Source organism: Ptychodera flava, chromosome 3, assembly GCF_041260155.1.
Source record: "Ptychodera flava strain L36383 chromosome 3, AS_Pfla_20210202, whole genome shotgun sequence".
In the NCBI taxonomy this organism is placed as follows: domain Eukaryota; kingdom Metazoa; phylum Hemichordata; class Enteropneusta; family Ptychoderidae; genus Ptychodera; species Ptychodera flava.
Window position 1 is genome coordinate 17,888,865 of NC_091930.1, and position 23,436 is coordinate 17,912,300.

The 23,436-nt window shown below is 36.5% G+C and overlaps 2 protein-coding genes and 1 long non-coding RNA gene across 3 annotated transcripts in view; 2 read left to right on the plus strand and 1 right to left on the minus strand.

Annotated features, from left to right (window-relative positions):
• The first annotated feature begins 3,678 nt into the window (after window positions 1-3,678).
• On the plus strand, window positions 3,679-7,911 carry LOC139129672 (medium-chain acyl-CoA ligase ACSF2, mitochondrial-like). The gene is made up of 2 exons (XM_070695346.1): window positions 3,679-3,840; window positions 5,106-7,911. The coding sequence occupies exon 2, from the start codon at window positions 5,145-5,147 to the stop codon at window positions 6,825-6,827; it is 1,683 nt and encodes a 560-aa protein (XP_070551447.1). The 5' UTR covers window positions 3,679-3,840; window positions 5,106-5,144; the 3' UTR covers window positions 6,828-7,911.
• On the minus strand, window positions 3,695-7,912 carry LOC139129674 (uncharacterized). Its single transcript, XR_011551644.1, has 2 exons — window positions 6,953-7,912; window positions 3,695-6,884 (listed from the first exon to the last, which is right to left on the minus strand). It is a non-coding gene; the product is annotated as an uncharacterized lncRNA (long non-coding RNA).
• Window positions 7,913-10,650: 2,738 nt separating this feature from the next.
• The window catches only part of LOC139129676 (medium-chain acyl-CoA ligase ACSF2, mitochondrial-like), a 69,947-nt gene continuing 57,161 nt past the window's right edge, over window positions 10,651-23,436 (plus strand). The window contains exon 1 of the mRNA XM_070695348.1: window positions 10,651-10,717. The gene's annotated coding sequence lies outside the window, so the exon portion shown is untranslated. The remainder of the gene's footprint in view (window positions 10,718-23,436) is intronic.

The following is a 23,436-nucleotide window of genomic DNA, read 5'->3' on the forward strand; positions in this document are numbered from 1 at the left end:
TACCAACGATATTATAGTGTATATCGCAAGTGTAGTGTCAGACTCTCTTCAGACGCGGGAATTGAGAAAATGCCACTTTGAAAATGTTAGCGATTAAATTACAAACATCGCCCGTCTTGCCTGCAAAACTTTCGAAATAAACATTCACTTGCACTAAGCCATGTTTCTTTCCTACAAACCGTGAATAAACGTACTCCAATGTCACTTGGTACGAGAGAAAAGGTAAGAGTAAAGTACAGTCGGGGTAGCATTTTACATGTACATGTATTCACATGTGTGTAACCATGAACGACACTTTTCTCATCCCGGTTGAAGGGAACTTGTGCTGATACATGTACATCTCTTCCAAACTTTTCTGGCTCCCTCCACGCTTATCTTAAAACGCTTGCTTGTTTCTTTGTAAGCTCCTCGTGGTACCTCGCTAGGTGCCGGATTTCCACCACAATTACTTATATTTTGAACAATCAAGCCTGCTACGTCCTCACTGAAGGAGTTGCCCCTATGATATTCGCGACCGTTGTTATTGATATTCATTGTCGGAGTGCAGATTTTCAGCGTGTCTACAGTGCAGTTGTGACCGATTTGAATTGGGCAGGCGTGACATTTTAGTAGAACGTTATCTCAATCCTAACAGTGGGGTGCCGATAGTGAACCTTGTATTTATTACACCGATCACCACTTTGTTTCGTTTATACAAACAGAATTTCTGCTTGCACCAGACAGGCTTAATCAACACTAAAGTGACCACGGGTGTAATGATAATCAGCGCTGTTGTCATTTGTGTTCAGTGCCCTGCTACAGCCCTGCTCTTGATGCAAGCCTGGCCCCAATGGTTGTAGCTGGTGATAGGTTTGTACTGACTGAGTCACAGATGTTGATACACTTCTAAACGTGATAAGACTCGAACGATGCTCTTGTGCAATTCTTTATCCCTCTTTGCCTTTTGAGATAGCGTACCAAAGGGTGAAGGTGTCGATTTTTCATCCATGAAACAGGCTATCGTTGGAGGCAATACTTTGCCACCAGATACTCTAGCAAAACTAAGAAAACTTGTCACACCTAATATGACCATCGGATACGGAACAACTGAAACGAACGCAGTCGCGTGCTAATGTAAAGGTGACCCAATCGATGAGAAAAAATGCATAGTGGGGCGACCAATTCCCCATTCAGAAGTCAAGATTGTTGACGATCTGTTTCGAACGGTACCCATATACTGAGGGCGAAATTGTGCATGAAGTCCATATATCTTCCAATGCTACCTGGTGACAAAGAGCGGACAAAATATGTGAAAACAGAATCGGGATGGTTTAAGACTGGAGATGCTGTAATCATGCTTGACGATGGAAGGCTTCACGTACTGGGGAGGAAAGACGACTGCATTATAAAGGATGCCAGAAATATCTATCCTTCAGAAATCGAGCGTTTTCTGTATGGTCATCCGAAGGTGAAAGTTTCTCTGGCAGTGGCTGTTCCAGACCAAAAAGTGATTAACGAGATATGTTTGTGTTTAGTGTTAAAACCAGAGAGTGTACAGAGGGGGAAATCTTGGAAATGATGAGGGAGCACTTGGAAGAATTCCTCATTCCTAAATACATATTGTTTTTTTGAGTTTTCCAGTCACTGATACCGGGAAAATCAAACGTAACGAAGTGATGAAAATGGCAACAGAGAGATGACATCTGAAAAATCGATAAAGTTTAAGGAAGTTAATATGTACTTGTATTGATGCAGATAGCCTAAAGTGTGATATCTTCCCTAAAGTAATGGTGAGATACATAACAGCACAGTAATCTTGTTTAGGTTTTGCCAGAGTGATTTTGAGTTCGTTTTGCCTACAAACAATAAAAGTTTGTTTTAAATTTCCTTGACAGTTTAAAATGTTTTGGGTCAAGTGCTAAGCTTTTACAGTTATTCTAAATTTCTACAGTGTAACAGAAATGTCTTCCATGTTTTGCATTTAAAAAAGAACGGACGCAGAAAAAAATAAAACTGTTATAGAACTCTCCCATGAAATAGAAAAAGTGAAAAATCAACATCCTTCTTTGAGGTCTAATGCCGACGGCGCCCAGAGTTAAACTTATCCAATGGCAATTTGTGGCTGTCGAAGTACCGAAACTAGCAACATGAATGTCAGTGAGAGATCTCTCTGTACTTTTTTTATTTGAGGTTGTCTGGTGACGGAACGAATTTGTACTTTTAACTTGCATAAACATTGTTTCAAAATATGTCACTTGCTTTTTTATTTGTATCGTTAAGTTGTTGGCTTCTTTATCACAAGTTGTACGATATTTTAATGATTAAGATATTATAAATACGAACAATTTTAAATTAGGAAGTGACAAGATGAATAAATTTAAGGAAGAACAGCTTAAACATATTGAGTCGTGCTCGAAATCCAGTTTATGTCATGGAATGTTGCCCCTGTGTAGATATGTATAATGTAGATCTTGTTGTCTGTGTTTTTAAATAAAATTTATATCTCTGTTACATTAATAACGTCTTATTATGATGGCGAGATGATTGTTTGTCTGAGGCTAAGTGCCTTGTGAAACATGTCAGCTGATAGACTGAGATAATTAAAGAAATGCCTCCTTAGACATGCTCATAACTCACAGGTATTTGGGACATTTAAAAATTAAGTGATAGATATTATACAGGCAGCAGAGAACAGCGTAGAAAATACAAAAATAGATTTAGAGTCATTCCATATAAACATGCATGTGTGCATATAATGCTTTAATAAAAGGGTAATAAGCTTCGATAATACCCGGACTCATCAAACGTTTGGCAACATCTCATATGCATAGACTCATAAAACTTTTCCCAAAGACAAAATGAAGTGCTGTTTAAATGGTACCAGGTCCCTCTTTTTCATCAGCAACAAACACTTAACACGATTGGAACTAATTTGGGATAATTGGATTTTCATATTTTTCAAATTTCTCGAAAGCGTTAGGTACCGTATAGCTGAAGTTGCAATATTACAAATTACTCATAAAAACAAGTGTGTAACGTAAAAAGTAATGTAGGTTAGCTTACATTTGCAGATTTTTAACGACATTACTTCACAATCCAATTATCCCAAATTAGTTCCAATCGTGTTACTTGCATTCGTTTTGCTATGACCATCACTGACAGTGCACTCAGTATAGTGTTAAGCATGTCAAATTCTGTACTGTAACACTAGACTATAAACAATTGAGTCGCGGTACAGTTTCTTCTCCAATCGATAGTGGGACCAGAACTTCAGAACGGAATTTAAGCACTGCATCATACGACTTTATTACTACAGCCTGTTGTGTTCACAGTCTACCATCTCATGGCATGTTTTGTGCGGCCGTTCTACTTCATAAACCACAATCTTTTCTTTTATGTAGACATCCTCAACTCATACTAGCTGGACTTTAGTTTAAATCTTTGACGATTTCCGATACCTTGCACGGTGTTTTGACGAAATCAACTCAGATCGTACAGAAACGTGCAAATTCCTATGCCTGACTAAGTTCGCTCGACAATAATGCTACACTGGTGACGCTGAACTAGCAAGCATGCGCTCTCAGGCCCAGCAGTTGTGTGGAGTCTACGTAGACTGCAAACATATTAGTTATTGGTTGTTTTCAACGTTATGCAAATACGGTAATCTCTTAACCTTTGAGTTCAGACTTTGCTGAGGCCATTTTTAAGAGGGAGAGATGAAAGAGCTGTAAACATCAGTGCACGTTCTGCTTTGTCAAGAAGAAGTATTGAAAGAGCTCTAAACACTGGCGAATGCTTCAGCGTCTGTTCGTAAAACGAGGAACACTAAGATATCGCAGTTGGTATTCATCAGGTGCTGAGGTAAGTCTACGTCGCAAGTAGACTGAAGTAGAAGCTGTAATGTGGTTGGATTTTTATACAGCTCCACGGAAGACTGAACTCTTTGCTTTGAATCACAGAAGGTCTATAACTTTGAGTGCTTATGTGTGGGCAAACAAATTCGACCATTGAAGGTACACTGAGCGTTGAATTCTTAATTAAAGTTGGTAAATTTCACTGTCAGAATTACAAATTGTTTGCTTAGACGATGGTCTTTCTGAAGTACTAATCGATCAGATACAGTGAACATAAGTTCATTGCATTTTTTAATACAATACAAATATCTTGTTTAAAATGTATGACACGGCAAGTTGAACCTTCTCTTGAAACGATACAGCCAATAGTGTTTCCGCTTCGCTGAATACTTTGCGCATGTACAGAAGGCAACTTTCATGACCCCTCTCTGAACCTACACCCTTTATGTTTCGAGGATATTTGCGATTCAATACCAACCCTTTCTCGTATGGGTGACAGACAAGGCATTTGTGTTTCCAAGAAGTAAGATTTGACATGTGCAAGAATATTGAAGACTGCAGCTAGGCTTTGAAATCAAATGGACAAAGTCATACTCGCCAATGGTATGAGGGCATACAGGGGTCAACCCGTGCCCTTTTGTATGCAAATACTTTATTGGAAGCAATCATAGGAGAAGCAGTACTGTCATAATGTCACGATAACCATTATAATTTTGTTTGACTTCTATCCACATTTGAAATATCATACTAGGCTCTTTACATTGTCCCTTAGGCCAATTATATAGAAAGGTTTGGATGAGAATTTTATGTGGTGACAAGGTCGTTTCGCAAAAATTAAGGTAAACAGGGATAGGCGGTCAGGCACATGATGGTCACTTGAAGCGAGTGTCGAATGATTTGACCCAGCTGTGCACTCATTACACAGGCGGTAAATGTACTCATGTTTAAACGAATCTTTACTGTCTACGGGTAAACCTTATCATTCGAAATAATTTAAAAATAACGAAGGAGCCTACTCGCCGAACATGAAATATATAGTCTATTGACCTTAAAAGAGATGAAGAGATGACATAAACTCATCATGTTTAATGTTGTTGACCATCAAAATGTAGCAAACTAAGTATTTTTATAGTGTTTTTATTTTGTCATTTTTACAATTGAATGTCAATTGCTTTGTTGAATTCCAAAAATATTTATCGTTTTCGACTTTTGCAAAGGTCACGTTCATATGTCAAAAATAACTTTACATTGCTTGTTTTTTGAATTTTACAGAACGTGTACCCTGCAACACCTTGTAGATGTAAATAAGAAATGGCAGCTCACATTCTTGCTACAACTTCTAAACTGACTCAAAGTTACTACCATAAGCCAAGTCAACGGCGATTCTGCGGCAAGACCTTAGATCAACTATTTGATTTAACAAGCGATGCTTATCCACAGAGAGAAGTAATAACCTATTATTCAAAAGATGGTGAAGTGAAACGTTTATCATTCAAGGAACTGAGGCTTCGCGTGGATAGATTTGCTGTAGGGCTTATGAAATTCGGTCTACAAAAAGGCAAAAAATTGGGAATATTTGTTGGCAGAAGATTCGAGTATATCGTGGTCTATTTAGGTGCCATGAAGGCTGGCCTTATCGCTGTCCGCCTTCTTACATCCTCAAAGGCAAATCAGTTAAAAGATCAAATAAACAAAGTTAGCTGTGACATGTTGGTCACTGATAGCGATGGTTTAACCACCATCAGAGAATTACTCCCAGATGTTGAAGCTATAAATGTACCATGCTACCGGCAGCCTCTTCCGAGTGTTCGTTTTTTCATCAATATTGATGCGGCAGAGTCCCGAGGGGCTTGTCTTGCCCTTACTAACGTTTTCTCTTTGTCATCAGATGATTTGAAAGAGTTGGATATACATAATGAAGTTCAGCAGGACGAACCTTGTGTCATCTTCTTCAGCTCTGGCAGTACTGGACTGCCAAAAGCCGTTGTGCACTCACACCGCGCCATCGCAGAATGTGCCATAACCACATCTGATTACAGAACAGCATATAATGACGATCAGCGTGGTTGTCATCTGTGTACATCGCCATGCTACTCGCCCGTACTTGAGAGCACCATTGCCTCGGTAGTTGTAGCTGGTGATAGGTTTGTTCTGACAGAGTCTACTGAGGTGGAGACATTTCTCAGCGTGATAAGACTTGAACGATGTACATATGTCGGCCTTTTCCCTCTTCTTGCTTTTGAGATAGCGTACAGCAAGGACGAAGGTATCGATCTTTCGTCCCTGAAACAAGCTGGCTTGGGGGGGAATACCTTGCCACCTGACACTCTCGCAAAACTTAGAAAGTTTCATATCAAAAATATAACCATAGGTTATGGGATGACTGAAACGAATTTAATCACGTGTCATCTTAAAGGCGAACCAATTGACGAGAAGACATGTGTAGTGGGACGACCACTTCCTCATACTGAAGTTAAGATTGTTGATGACACATTCTGTACAGTCCCAGTCAACACTGAAGGTGAAATCTGTGTACGGAGTCCATTTGTTTTTGAGTACTACTATGGGGAAGAAGAGAGGACGAAGGCCGTGAAAACAGAATCGGGTTGGGTGAAAACTGGAGATGCTGGAATCATGCTTGACGATGGAAGAATTCGAGTACTGGGAAGGAAAGACGACTGCATCATAAAAAATGCGAAAAATATATATCCTTCCGAAATAGAGCGCTATCTCTTTGGTCACAGTAAGGTGGAACTTTGCCAGGCAGTGGCAGTTCCTGACCAAAAAGTGATTAATGAGATATGTTTGTGCTTAGTCTTAAAATCTGAAACAAAGTGTACAGAAGAAGAAATCTTTAACGTGATGAAGGAACATTTGGATGAATTCCACATTCCTAAATATATTTTATTTTTTGACCGTTTTCCAGCCACTGACACCGGGAAAATAAAACGTAAGGAACTGATGAGCATTGCAACAGAACGATTAAATCTGTAGAGATGAGTATATTAATTGTGGTAAACTTATACTTTATTCTTTCTGGAGATGATATACCTTGTTTGTTTGTTTGTTTTGTTTGTTTGTTTATTTCACCACTGACGAAAAAATGAACATTTGTATACTTAGTTAGTTAAAACTTGTTAGTTATTACATTGTTATTCTTCTGATTTGAGATTATAGAAACTACAGAATTATAGCCTTTCTGCAGTTAATTTGGATATTTATTTTTCTCGATTTCGACTCTGTTGTTCACCTTTCTGCCGTACTGTACGAAGCGAGATATGATTTCAACTTTACTATCATTATTGTACCTCACCTTTGCAGCACCATTCCGCTCTCACCAAACTAAGGCGTACACATTTCGGTTTATTCATTATGCGAGAATATTCAGTTCATACTGTGATTTTGCAGAGATATAGGACCACCTCTTTTGCATGCAATCAAGGTTACAAATGAGAAAGGTTTGTCTCTCTATTGAAACTGTTTTAGCAGGCATATTAGGCTTGTTTACACGTATGATGTTTCTCTCAGTCAGATGATTACCGGTGATATCAGTGAAATCAGTTTGTGGACGGTGACCTTGTACGTCTTAGTTTGACCGACATATTGGTACATGGCTGTTGCAACTGCTTCCTATTAATCCTCAGAAACATTTTCATAACTCGCTGTGTGACCATTCGGCTGTTTCAGGTGGGATTTCTTTGGTTGGTATCTTGTTCAATTGTTTACCCCTTTCTCCTATAATAGGAGAGATTATGTATTTTCCTGATAGATGAGCTAGATTTCAAGTGCTGAATATTATCAGAGAGGTTAGCAAAGTTTCCAAGTCAGACTGATATTTAAGACTGAGGATTTAAGGTCATATAGGGGTCATTTGCTGACATTTTTTATATAAATGTTTCAAAGAAAGACCTCAAAATAGAAGCTTTACTGCTGTATGTCATAAGTAGGAGATGTGAAGTTGAGGATTGCTAGAGATAATACCTAGCTGCCCAGCTAACTGTACTCGTACAACTGAAATACTGTAAAGTCTATGATTAGTGTTTTGTAAATAGATTTGAATAAAGGAAGTCAACAACTCAAATGTTTTCTTTGAAGTTTCGTGGAAAGTAGCTTTCTAAGTTTAGTTTGTGAAGTTGCATGGCAGAATTAAAGATACTGCAATATTTGTCCCTTCTGTGACACGTACATAAGGCAGTGGTCTGACAAGTTTAGGCTGCAGTCGTTAAATTGACGCTTACTTTGTTTAACGAGCGATCGTGACTTCATTTACTTTTTGCAGAGATATCTTAACTCTTTATTAAAAGTTACAATCATACAGTCAAATTATTTTCTTTACAATGCAGTCTATCGCTCCACAAATAGTTTTGTTTATTTTACATCATAACGTATCCATAGAGTATTCGAAGCAATCGAACCTGTCAAATTTCCTGTGAATCCATGTGCAAGATATACATAAATGTAATTCGAGTCACTCTAAGCAAGCGGGGTACTTACTACTTGTCTGTTAATATTACCTACTTGTGAGTTTGAATTTTACAGTGGTTGACAAGGTAGTACTGCACACCGTAAAGAGTCGGGATCTAGGCCCTTTATTATTTTTCATGAACAAATAATGCTCTTGGTTACCTTTCAATATTTGAACACATAAACTGTTCAAAAATGTGACTTTCAGTACAGAATCTTCCCAAATCGAAGGAGTAGTTGACGATGTCGTGCGGAATGTATACTTGCTAATGCAGTCGACGTTTGTATGTGATTATTCTACAATGCCGATGCTGAGCTAGAAAGCATGTCTCACCTGGCAAGGAGGTGCACTTAGACTGCAAACTCGATAAGTGTTGGCTGTTTTGCATTTATGAATATAAGGTTGTATAAGGTTATCTCCAAACCTTTGAGTTATGACCACGCACAGCCGATGTGTAGAGATAAAGCGTTTTAACACTTCTAAAGATTTACGAGTGTTCTGGCTTCTGGTATAATAAAGGAGGGGATTATTTATTAGGTGCTGAGGAGAGGTCATACGAAAATATGAAAGAGTAAACAGGTATGACCAGTCAGGCATAACGAGGTCATGTGAAATGGGCCATGCAAGCTCTGGGAGTGGTGTTTTAAATCTCCCATAATAAGTACGCTTGTGTGTAAATAAATAAAGTGTCTACGATTGATAAATATTCATGGTTAACACGATTGGAACTAATTTGGGAAAATTGGATCTACATATTTTCCAAATTTCTCAAAAGTGTTCAGTGCCCTATAGCTGAATGTTGCAATATTACAAATAACTCATAAAAAGTGTGTAACTTAAAAAGAAAAACAGACCAGGTTACATTTGCAGATAAAAACGACATTACTTCACCATCCAATTATCCCAAATTAGTTCCAATCGTCTTGGTTGTGTTTGTCATGATTCCACAGCACTTGAATATCGAGGAGCCTTGAAGTGATAAAGAAATAATGGCGACTGATCTTGTAGCATTGACTCAAAAAAGTGATTCATAATTACAATCATAGTCCGATTCAACGACATTTCATTGCAAAGCCAATATTCACCGTTATGATTTAACAATTATCCACCACCCTTAAGTGTATAGTAAATCCACAGTTTCTATGCAATCCAAAAATCAATTTTTTGTACACACATATACAAACCATATTTACATACAGTATCAAATATATATAAAAGTGCAGATATAGCTTGTTGTGTAGGAGACAATTGTTAACAGTTTGCCCAATAGGCTCCCTTTATAATTATGATTTGATATTTATGAATGAGCACTCTATTGGTCACATTTTCACTCCTTGTAGTTGCGCGAAACAGGGTTACCCTCCCCAAAAGACATGCATGACATTTTATGACTCTTCAAAACAAACATTTTTCGAAAAAAGCTATCAACCCCCTCCCTAAGAAACAAAAACAGAACAAAAAACAAAACAAACAAAAGAGGACCACCCCCCCCAAAAAAAAAACAAAAAAACACAGCCTTTCTCCCAATACATTTTGTCCAGTCCAAGGAGATTTCGAAGTGAATCGGTTATTGTAGTGGTACCCAGTACGACAAACTTTTGGGATCCCAATTAAAGTGTATGTCCTATATTATTGTTACAGAAAGATAAATTTATGTTATCATTGGTCACGTTATATTAAGATGACAATTAAGTTTCATAACAGTATAAAAGCAATCACAATTCTAAATTCAGATGCCAAACACTGCAAATGTTATTGATATAAAGAATAATATTGCACAGAACAAAGCAAAAGTCCACAACGGATGGTATGGGTTGTTCATACGACCAACGCTGATTCAGAAGGGAGTTACTATTCTTATAGATGCGTTCAATAGTTATTATCAGTCAAATCAACACACATTGCATCAAGATATAATAATACAGATAAATTAACACTAAAGTGTTGCGTGTATAATACAATAATACATGTAAATTCACATAACTCCACATGAATACAGGCACGTTGAATACAAGCAATGGATTCTTGACTATAATTATCTGGATATGCTCTTTCCAGCTAAAATAAAAGCAATAATCCATACTACTACTGTGAGTATAAAATGGGTTTCATGCGGTGCCCGACTCTGCAGAAACGTCAAAAAGCTTGTGCCTGGTGACCCTCACGCTGAAACAGGTCTACACCTCTGACCCTCTTCTAAAACATGTTTTGTCAAACGGTACTATCGTGTTGAGTCTACGCATACTGAAAAATACAAAGCTATTGGTTACTTTAAACATACGCAAACAAGGTCTTATCACAACCTTTGAGTTTGGTTATGTATGGCAGATATGTAGATAGACCACGTCGAAAAAAACTCTAAATCTTCCCAAGATTTTTTTGGCTTCTGGTTGTTAAACGAAGAAAAGTAACACATTGGGTGAGTATTTCTCAGGTGCTTAATCAAGTCATGTCGCAAGATATGAAAGATTAGCGGCCAAAATGGGCTTTCAGCCATAAGTAGGACATATGAAACACAGGTTTGATCGAATTCTTGTGAGGTTCCACAAACAACTAGTACTGTAAACGTGTACTTGCATGTTTATATTTTTGATACTCAAATCAACTCATATTGTGTGGACACATTGAATGACTAGAGTCTGGTGAAGCTCACTCTGCAACAATTCTTCACTACCAATGCTGAGTTAGAAATCATGTTTAATCGGGCACAACGTTTGGGTGGTGTTCGCTGAGACTGAAAACCAATTATAGGTTGCTTCAGGTTATACGTTTGTACTTGAGTGTTTGGTAAAGAAACTCAGAAATTGAAGTTGCACTGGGCGTTGGTTTCCTGAATCATGTTCTTTAGTTTTTGGCAGGCAGAATTTAAAACAGTTTTCACTTGAGACAATTTTCTAGGGCACCGTATATGTCAGGCACACTAAAAGTACGTTCAGTATGTGTTTTATTTCGCAATATAACACCTTTCATAAAATATGAAAGGGTAAGTTTAACCCTGACTCGCATCACTGCAAACAGTGGACCCTGGATTTTTCATATAAAAATTACTGTGCGCATGTGCAACAGGCATTTTCATGACATGTTCTTTACCATATATCCTAGTGTTTTGCATAGTATGTCGCTATGTTTTATCCTTTCCCCTATGGTAAGAAAGACAACGTATTTTTCCTTCTTGGATGGAGTTGATTCCACATGCTGAGTGGAGACTGTTGTAAAGTCTCTAAATCAAACTGACATACTCACTAGAAAATGATGTAAGGTCATACAAGGGTCATGTAGTGACCTTGTTATTGTGCCTTTGGAAGCCTTCAACCTAGAAGCATTACTGCTTTATTGTCAACATATCTCATTCGATGGTTAGAGTTCGAACCGTTGTTGAAAACATCATACCAAACACGGTACATGTAGGGGCATGAGCTCTCTGTCAGCGCGTATGATAGATAGATAGATAGATAGATAGATAAGTTTATTTCAGTACTGATGGCCTCCGGCCAAAATGTACAAATCAAAAAGCAAAAATTATAAACTGGTCGCTAGAAATGTACAGATGACAGCAGGGCAACGAATAGAAATATTATCTTAATTATTAATAGTGTGAAGAATGTATGTAACATGAAATGAAAGGTGATTACATCATTGTTTCAGAAAGAATTATGCTCGTGCTCAAAATGTAGTTAGATGATTGATAAGTTGCTGAAAGTTGACAGATGAATAGTAAAACAACACGCAAGCTTGGTATTAAGTATGCAAAACAGTCGAACATTTTGATTATGAGAAATTTTTTGTATCAGAATACAAATTGAAGCGAAGGCAAATATGCAGCAGATGTTAGCGGATGATGTTAATTTCATAGGTAAGGAACCCGACTTAGCTCTTTTGCTTGCAGGAACGAGGGAACGTTAATGAATCTTCAGATTGAGTGTTGGGCATTGAGAAGACTCCAACATTATTTTAAAAAATCTATAAGCCGTATTCCCTTGACCCTCTGGCAGTGTTCAAGCCTGTCGTAGAGAATGCAAAATTATGTAACAGAAAAACCAGCGAGATTGGGTCACTTCCCTGTTAAAATGAACCTCGTCGAAAATAACATTTTGACAACAAAAATTGTGAAAGCTTGTAAATTTGTCATTTTTAAAAGTAAGACTTCAACTTATTGTTATTTAAACAAATTCTGTATGTTGAAGAACGTCCATGACTCTCTTCTTTAAATAATGAAATAGAATGCACGCATATATGATACGATACTGTAGATGTAATTCCTGTTTCTGATACTCAGCTGTCACACATTCATACCATCATAGAACAAACAAACAAGTTAAGTTGAAACGCGTTTATAGAAAGTCGGTATCGTCTAGAGGGCTTTTGTTTGTAATTGCGTAGACCAAGAACACAATGACACGGGGGGTATGGGTGTTTAGTTATTTGAAACAGCAAAATCGAAAGCACTTCGGGAATGCCTTTGGAGACACTAATGTTTCCAACTGTGTCCTATCTCAAATTGTTTGCACTGGTATTACAGTTTACTGTCTCCGTCCGGGGGATGGTTATTGAGAGGTCATAGGTATACAGAAACAGAATAGAAGCTTAAAGTCTTCAAAGATGATGGCATAACAGCGTTTACTTCTTAAGCGTGGATGTTATATTACTGCCAGGTGTTGTCCCCTTCTTAGTAATTGTGTTAGTCAAGACACCTCCTATATACAATCTCTACAGTGGTTATTTACATACAATTATCATCTCGTCAATAGTGTCCCTGCCTAGTAATGACGTACGGTATTTATGACCAAAATTCATATCAATGGCGACACCATGAACATCCGGATATGATTTACTTGTTTGATTTCTCACGTCCGTATCGCCATCGTACATCGTTCACAATTCTGAATCTGATCATTGACCTTTGTGTAGAATTGACGTCAAAGTGAATGAACCCTGTGACACTAGTGTAACAGTTAACTTTACTGTTGACCTTGTAATATCTCATAGTCTATGATTACTATGTCGTGTACAAGTTTTGCAACCTCTCCCATTATATGTTTGGATGAAGAACACCCATAACGTTAACGTACAGGTTTAGATCTTGAACTTTGGGCGGAAGTAGATTTCTGCTTGAAATTGTTAAAGTGGGTAGGTAAAATGGAAAGTGACAGGAAAGTTCTGTATCATCTGGTCCTTCGTTCGTGTTAATTTTGCGATATAATTATAACTTCTGTCAAATGTGGCAGGGATAACCTACCCAAAAAGTTTACTTATTATACCTACTCATAATTCGTTGAAGTAAAGTCAGGTGTTCCTACAACTGTACAGTTCAAGTATTCGGTCTGAACGTCTCCAATTTAACAGGAAAATAAAAACACAGCCATTTTCGTTGGGGAAGTAAGGAAGCCTTCAGTCTTTATAGTACGGGTTGGCCGGAAAACTCCCCAGGGAGGCTAGGTTTTTCTGAAATTGGAAGATCGAAGGAAGATTCAAGTTTTTTTGCAAACAGAAAGGGGGTAGACACTTCGTTTTCGAAAATATCCTGTCAAAAAGCGTTGCTTTAGTAAGCAAAACTATTCTGTCGAATTTTCATTCTCTAAAGTGAAATTACTATGGTCTCAAGAAAGTACATCTATTTTCTGTATTATATAAGTTTGATGTTATCAAGTCTATTCTTGGCTTGTTTTACCATACATTTTACGAATAGAGTTGAATGGGGCAGGTTTTAGTATGTTGTTGATAAATTTAGGCAAATCATAATGAAAAGTTATGAGACATAACGTTGGCTTTTCACAAACCTTATACCTAAGTCAATACAATGTAAAGCCTATTATACTTTACACTTTTTATGCGAGTCTTTGTCACGTAATACATTTTGTGTATTTCTTTGAAGTTTCAATATCAATAATCTTTTTCTTAAAATCTGGAAGTGTTGATGAGACATGGCTTAGCCAATACTGTATACGTAATGTACAGAAGTCTGTCTCGCATAGAACATATTATACTTGACACATATTATTTTTTTCGACTGTGGGTCCGTGTAAAAATAATTGGAATCCAATTAGCAATCTACAAGATCAGTGACTGTTTATCTTAGAGCCAAAATAACCTTTGAAAGTACAAAAAATTAACTGGTATAAAAATACTCGAAGTTGACAAAAGACGATCAATACAAAGTTCAATAAGTAAAAACCTTGCGATAGTCAAGGTTGGGAAGAACTGATGTATTGTCTAAGGTTATTGGAATATGTAGAGGTACCATTGAAACTATCCTCTTAAACATCAAGATCTTTATAATTTCTGATAACTATATTATTTATATGCATCTGAAAATTCAAGTTTTTGTCCATCTTAACACCCAGATAATCAAGGCTATCAACTTGATCAATCAGTTGATTGAATAGCATGATAAAGATATTGAATTAAATTTGTTTGAAGTGTCAACATCAACAGTTTACCTAATTTACCTATGAGGCTTGGTTTAGCGTACTCCTTATACATTTGGGTAATCATCTTGTTGAGGTAGTGTCACATAAATGAAACTAGATTAGAGGTTAATAGGGGTAAGCTGCAAGTAGGTCATACAAGCCAAGATCTGATCGGGACTTAATCTGGTTGCATAGTTAACTGCACTGTTGCCGCTGATCTATCGCGGAGTTTGCGATTGTCATCTGGACGTGTAGAGTAAAAGAAGTAAATGATATAATTGTGGTTATTAAGTTGATTTCTCGATCCAGTTGGTATGGCTGGAAGTAAAAATTAAAAATGGTCGACAAGCGTTGCTATTTTAAATTTTGTTCGCCGGTACGTTAAATACTTTGAGTTTATCTCGCCTGAAATACACACAGCAAGTTGACTACAAAGTAGCACATTCCCAAAGGCAATTAGGTTAAACTGTTTTACAGAATTTAATTGGAGACCATGACACGATTAAGCCTCTCCATTGTTTTTCAGTTATTTTTTTTAATATACAGAAAGAGTTTGGGATTGATATCTCTCAATCCCTTCCATATTATACTATTATTTGTCCGAAAATGAAAAATAAGGAAGGTCGGGAAGAAATGATCAAATAAATCAAATTCTGATTCTCCGGCATCTTGTGTTCATTGTGTCTCTTCGGTCATTGGTGGAGCTCAGATAACTCGTGGTTAGAAGGGTTAGATTTAGGTGGGTGAGATTCTTGAATCTCCAGGTGAATACATGATGTTGTAGCCGAGGGACAAAGTTTGAAATAGGGTCAATAATAGATCTACGGCTTGCTGATTTTCACCTTGGTTATCTTATTTCAAACTGTAGCCCACAACGTGGTAATCACAGCTACAGGAAATCATACTAAAATGTCACCTTTACCTTCATTCATTCATTCTGCATCAGTTTTGTGAAAAGCATACCAAGCAATAAATTATGTTTATTCAATAATTTATTTCTAGGCACCCCTAAAAATTCAAGTAGATGCCAAACTTATTTCACACTATATTTGTACATTTGGTCTTTCTGGATACTTCTTGTATCAATGATACATGTATGGCATTGAACAAAATTTCATCTACTGATTTTTGCCTGCATATTCATGAATGTAGTATTTGAAATAAACAACACTATTTGCTACACTGTTTTCTGGATATTGAAGGTGTCATAATTTCTTTTGAGAGAGTGGAGGTACCATAGCTAAAGAAAAGTTACTTTTGTGTTGAAGAATGAATTATGCAAAGGTTGAAATGGATTCATTGCGAAACGAACGGGTCAAGTGTTGACTTTATGACCTGAAATGATACAGAGGTGTTGAAAATTATAACTATCAACAAACGACAGTACAAATTATCTAACCTGGATTTCATGGAAATGTGTCAGAACTTTCCCTCATTCATCATGTTGCTTTTTGTGAGGTAAAGTTGTAATTCGTATAATATTCAATGTTGGAAAATGATCAATTCATTGTTAAGAATGACTTGACGCATTTATCGAACTTGATAGCCTACCACTCATAAGCGTTCTTGTTGTTAAAATAGATTCGTGTGTCTTATTGAGACACATAGACTGTGCAGAAACGTGGAATGGCTTGTTCCTGGCAACCCTAACTCTGAAAAGGGCCTTGACTTTAATGATAACCTAAAAGCATTTTTGTGAAGCGTTGTCATTGTATTGAGTCTACGTGGACTAAAAATCCAACGCTATTTGCTACTTTCAACACACGCAAACAAGGTTATCTCTTAGCCTCTGGGTTTTGGTATTTTTGTCGAGAGGCAACGTTGAATAGTCTGGTTCCCTGACCCATTTTCCCCGGTAGAGGGCGTGGGGAAAAATAGGGTCAGGTACCGGGTAGCCATCTTGAACAGAATTTGATCAAGATAGCGGAGGTTAGTCACCTGACAGAACATGCAACGACAAATATGGCTGCTACCATGAAAAACGCCGGTCAAAATTCGACTGGATCAGAATTATGTTCAAACACTGGTATCCGAACTAAAAACATTGGCACACGAGATGGGAAACATAAACTGAAAGGATTAATCCTGAAGTACTGGGAAATAGAGGTGATTGAAGGCTGACTGGGATATCGCGGCAGTACTTGTGGCGTGTATCGAACGCGCTAGGGTCATTGAGGTCATCGCCGTCTGTTTCGTGATCCCGATGACCCGAGCACGTTCGATACATGCCACAAGTACTGCTGCGATATCACAGCTAATTGAAAGCAAACTTTGTTGGAACTGTGATCAACGATTGATTTCGATGGATAGAATGGTGTCCGAATTTCGTGAAAAATGCCAGGCATCATGTCGACGTTCTAAAAGTATCAAGAGGTGTGCTAAATCACAGTGGCTAAATCATGGAGGTAAAATGTCTTTCTTTCTACCTCCACGGCTTTGTGGTACAAACAAGAAGTTGGTGAGCCTGAAAGTGCGAAACCCAAGAAACATGAGAAAAAGTTACAAGTGTTACTTTCATCCAATCACAGCTAACTTGTTTTATTTTAACCCAATAGCGTCCGTGTTTACATTTGCCGGTACCTGACCCTATATTTCCCCACGCCCTCTACCGGGTAAAATGGGTCAGGGAACCAGACTACAACGTTGAAAAGCTTTCAATCTTGCCAAGTTGTTTTTGCTTCGCCCCGTTAAATGAAGAAATGTGACACATTTTGTTGAGTATTTTCAGTTGCTTACTAAGGTCATGTCAAATTTTCTGCCGCTGAGTCATGATCATGTCGTATTTTCTGGTGCTGAGTTAAGGTCATGTCGATAAAAATAGGAGATTAGCAGCCAAGAATGGTCTTTCAAACATATGGAGGACATGTAAAGCACAAGTCTGATCGAAATCTTGAGGTTCCAAAGACAGCTATAATCTTGAACTTGCTATTGACACTCAATTCAACTCAGATTATGCAGAAACATTAAATACTTACTGTCTGCTGAAGTAACAGTAACAATGCTAGATTACTGACGCTGGCCTAGAAATCATGCCTAATTAGGAGCAGCGTTTGGGTGGTGTTTACGTAGACTGAAAATCTAAGATGTTTATGTGTTTAGCCAAAAAACTCCGAAATTGAAGTTGTACTTGGCGTTGGTTTGCTGAATTATGTTCTTCAATGTTTGGCATGCAGAATTTAAAATAGTTTTCACTAGAGACAATTTTCTGGGGCACCATGCATGTCAGGCACACTAAATGTGTGATTTATATCGCAATATTATATTTTCGTGAAATATGACAGGGTGAGTTAAACCCTTCTCGCATCTCTGCAAACTTTGGACCCTCGCGTATTTCCTGTAATTGCCTTCTATGCGCATGTGCAACAGGCATTCTGATGACGTGTTCCTCTGCCATATATCCTGGTGTTTTGGATGGTATTATGTTTTTATCCTTCCCCCATTTGAGAAAGACAATTTATGTTTTCTTCTTAGATTAGTTACAGTCTCAATGCAGAATGAAGACTGTTACAAAATCTTCAAATCAAACTGACACACTCATACTAGCAAACGATGTAAGGTCATACAAGGTCATGCAGTGACCTTGTTATTATGTTTTGGAAGCACTCAACGGAGATAGTCCGTGGGCTGGAGGGGCCCACCGTGCACCCCCCCCCCCACATCCCTACTTCTTGGGTATTTTTTTGTTCTTTAGGACCTGCTGAACAAGAAGAAAGATGTTAACATTGGATATTTTGGGATGCACTACCTATCTGGGCTGGTTTTTGATTTGCATGTACCGCAAAAATGGCGAAAAATGGGTAGGGGTAGGGGGTAGTATATCCTCCCCTACATTGAGTAAACTAGCATGAAATAGCACAAACCATACATTTTTGGAAAGCTGAGATTCTGCTCTTTATGAAAAACACCAACTTTAGCAAAATTAATTTGTGTACATAGAATAGGACGACTTTAAAATGAATTTTTTTGACAATTTTGAAATTTTTTACCAAAATACCATGTAACAATTGTGATTTACTTGTTATTAAGCAAAATGTTGACAGCTTTTTGTGTTTGAAATATTTATTCCCACATATTAAACAAGAAAAAAAGTGTTAACATTAGATATTTAACTATACACTACTTCTCCTGAGTCAATTTTGAATTGCGTGTATCTGTATGGGGTGTGCAAAAGCTAGGGGTAGGGGTACAACATTCTTTCCTTGATGAAGTAAACTGGCTTGAAATGCCATATACCATATAGTTTTAGAAAGCTTGGATACTGGTCTTTCTAAAATGCATAAAGTTTTAGTGAAAAAGTATGACGTCATAGATTTGGATAACTTTAAATCGATTTTTTCTGGTAATTCAGTATTTTTAACCGGAAGAAAATACGATAACTATTGTTTCCTCCTTATGAAGCAAATCAAACACATTTATGGATATGGATGTTATTTACTAATTGCAATGTGCTGAAGAAGAAAATAAATGTCAAAATTGGGTATTTACCATGCATTATTGTCTCTAGTCACTAAAATAGCAAGTTTTGCTACATTGGTATATCGTGAATGGGCATTTTATTGTTATGCAATGAACTAATGCACAGCCTTAAAAAGAAGACTCGAAAACATGCACACATAGTCATATTGCCATTTTCTCCTTCAAGTAAATAGATTATTGACGACTGTCTATTGTTATAATTTAATTTTTAAAAATTTTTCTATAAAATAATTTTGTTTAAGGCGTATTTGGAAAATTGTCTATGCCTCCTTGTCTTACTTTATATACAGCAAGCATTACTAACAATCTATTAGGCCGAGGCTAGAGGGGCGTCTACGTGCACCTCCCCCTCACCCCACAGGATAACAAACCTGTAATTTTCAGAAGCCTTGGGATCCCTAGAATAAGAAATGGGATTTTAACAGACAAAATATAGGGACTCAATAGCTGTTACGGTCATGTTTTGAAGGGTACCACAAAATCACGATTTTGTGACCCACGTGGATTTTTGTCAAACCTGTCTTCTTGTACGTACTGTTTAACATGACCTAAGTTATGGGGTATCATTAGAAAGGTAATTTATTTTTCTTGAAAATGGTATATAGCAATATGCAATATCTTCTACAGTTTTCATGAAATAGGGCCATAATTTACCCTATACCCCAAAGTTTTATGTCACAAATTACTGTCAAAACTAATCTAAATTCCACCAATTATTTACCTATACATAATACAAAAGGCAATACTGTGTATTAACTTTGTGTTATTTGCTACAGGTACATGTTAGAAACTTGGAATAAACTTTTAACAGAAAAAATATTGGGATCCTGTAGCTGCAACAGTCATATTTTGAAGGGTACCGAAAAATCACAGTATTACTGACTCGCTTTCGTTTTTGTTAAACCTATCTTCTTGTAAGTCTTCTGCTGAGCTTATTTTGAACATAACGAGGCCAATGGGGTACCATTAGAAAGTTAATTTACTCTTCTTTCAAATGATATGTTGCAATATGCAATATCTTCTATAGTTTTCATGAAATAAGATCAAAACTTACCCCATACTCCAAAGTTTTATGTCACAAATTACTGTCAAAACTAATCTCAAATTCTACCAATTATTTTCCTAGACACATTACAAAAGGCAATTCTTTGTATAAAATATATTTTATTTGGTACAGGGACATGTCAAAAATATGAGTTAACTTTAAAGAGACAAAATATTGGTATTGAATGACTGTTATTGGCGTGTTTGAAGGGTACCGTGAAGTCAGAGTATTACCGACTCGCATATGTTTTTGTTAAATGTGTCGTCTTGTAAGTTTTCTGCTGAGCTTACTTTTTAGATAGCCTAGATTATGGGCTGCCATTGGAAAGACAATTTATTTGGCTTTAAAATGACATATTGTAATATGCTATATCTTCTATAGTTTTCATGAAATAGGACCAAACCTTACCCCATACCCCAAAGTTTTATGTTGTATATTACTGTCAATACTAGCATTTAATTACGATAAATTCTATAAAAAAGACAAACTTTGTATGAAACCTATTTTATTTGTTACAGAGACATTTCCAACTATGAAAGATACCATTAACAGGATAATTATTGTGATTTAACAGCTGTTAGCATCATAGTTTGAAGGATAGCAGGATATATGTTGCTGAAACCCGTGAAATTTTATTAAACAAGTTTCCATGAAATTTATCTGCCAACCTTTATTTTATCCGTAACGCAGATTATAGGGTATCATTACAAAGCTTTTATCACTCTTTATTTTAGCATATGATAAAGTGAATTATCATCTGAAGTTGTAATGAAATGGCAAAAAACATACCAGCCCTTAGTTTTATGTGCAAACTACATCTGTTCGAAAACTTTGCAGTTTGCGAATTTGGGATATGGGGTAAGTCTGGTCCTATTTCATGAAAACTATTAAAGATATTTCATATTACAATATGTCACTTTAAGGCAAAATAAATTTTCTTTCCAATGATAGTCTATAAGATAGCTTAAGAGTAAAAAGTAAGCTCAGCAGATGACTTACAAGATGACACATTTAACAAAAACACATACGAGTGGGCAAGACTGAGACTTTACAGTACCCTACAAAACATGACAGCAATAACCATTCATTCCCAATATTTTGTCTGTTAAAAGTCTATCTAATATTTTAACATGTCTCTGTAGCAAATAAAACAGATTTCATACAAATCATTGCCTTTTGTAGTATGTCTAGGTAACAGTTGGTAGAATTTGACATTCGTAGTGATAGTAATTTGCAATATAAACTTAGGGGTGTTGGGTAAGTTTTGGTCTTATTTCCTGAATACTTAAGAAGACATTATATATTACAATATGTCATATCAAAGAAGAAAAAATTACCTTTCTAACGATACCTCAATAGCCGGGTTATGTTAAAAAATAGGCTTAGCAGATGACTTTTAATAAGACAGGTTAACCAAACGTATGCGAGTTGGCAATACTGTGAGTTTGTGGTACCCTTCCAAAATATGACTGTTACAGCTACAGGATCCCAATATTTTTTCTGTTAAAAGTTCGTTTCAAGTTTCTTACATGAACCTAAGCAAATATACTAAATTTAATACAAATCATTGCCCTTTATATTATGTCCCGGTCAATAGTTGTCAGAATTTGAGATTAGTTTTGACGGTAATTTGGAATATAAAACTTTGGGTATGGGGTAAGTTGTGGTCCCATTTCATGAAAACTATAAAAGATATTGCATATTGCAATATATATTTTTAAAGAAGAGTAAATTACCTTTCTAATGATGCCCAACTTGCTACATTATGTTAAAAAGTAAGCTCAGTAGAAGACTTACAAGAAGACAGGTTTAACAAAAATGTATGCAAGTTGGCAGTACTGTGATTTTGCAGTACCATTCAAAATATGACTGTTACAGCTAGAGCATCTGGATATTTTTCTGTCAAAAGTTTGTTTCAAGTTCTAACATTTACTTGTATCAAATAAAACAAATTTGATACCAATCATTGCCCTTTGTATAATGTCTAGGTAAATAATTGGTAGAATTTAAGATTAGTTTTGACAGTAATTTGTGACATAAAACTTTGGGGTATGGGTAAATTATGGCCCTATTTGATAAAAAACTATAGAAGATATTGCATATTACAATATGTCATTTTAAAGCCAAATAAATTGTCTTTCCAATGGCAGCCCATAATCTAGGCTATCTAAAAAGTAAGCTCAGCAGAAAACTTACAAGACGACACATTTAACAAAAACATATGCGAGTCGGTAATACTCTGACTTCACGGTACCCTTCAAAACACGCCAGTAGCAGTCATTCAATACCAATATTTTGTCTCTTTAAAGTCTAACTCATATTTTTGACATGTCCCTGTACCAAATAAAATATATTTTATACAAAGAATTGCCTTTTGTAATGTGTCTAGGAAAATAATTGGTGGAATTTAGATTAGTTTTGACAGTAATTTGTGACATAAAACTTTGGGGTATAGGGTAAATTATGGCCCTATTTCATGAAAACTGTAGAAGATATTGCATATTGCTATATACCATTTTCAAGAAAAATAAATTACCTTTCTAATGATACCCCATAACCTAGGTCATGTTAAACAGTAAGCTCAGCAGATCACGTACAAGAAGACAGGTTTGACAAAAATCCACGTGGGTCACAAAATCGTGATTTTGTGGTACCCTTCAAAACATGACCGTAACAGCTATTGAGTCCCTATATTTTGTCTGTTAAAATCCCATTTCTTATTCTAGGGATCCAAGGCTTCTGAAAATTACAGGTTTGTTATCCTGTGGGGTGAGGGGGGAGGTGCACGTAGACGCCCCTCTAGCCTCGGCCTAATAGATTGTTAGTAATGCTTGCTGTATATAAAGTAAGACAAGGAGGCATAGACAATTTTCCAAATACGCCTTAAACAAAATTATTTTATAGAAAAATATTTAAAAATTAAATTATAACAATAGACAGTCGTCAATAATCTATTTACTTGAAGGAGAAAATGGCAATATGACTATGTGTGCACGTTTTCGAGTCTTCTTTTTAAGGCTGTGCATTAGTTCATTGCATAACAATAAAATGCCCATTCACGATATACCAATGTAGCAAAACTTGCTATTTTAGTGACTAGAGACAATAATGCACAGTAAATACCAAATTTTGACATTTATTTTCTTCTTCAGCACATTGCAATTAGTAAATAACATCCATAAATCTGTTTGATTTGCTTCATAAGGAGGA

Coding starts and splice junctions, on each gene's coding strand:
- LOC139129672 (XM_070695346.1), top strand. CDS start 5,145: ATGGCAGCTCACATTCTTGCTACAACTTCTAAACTGACTCAAAGTTAC.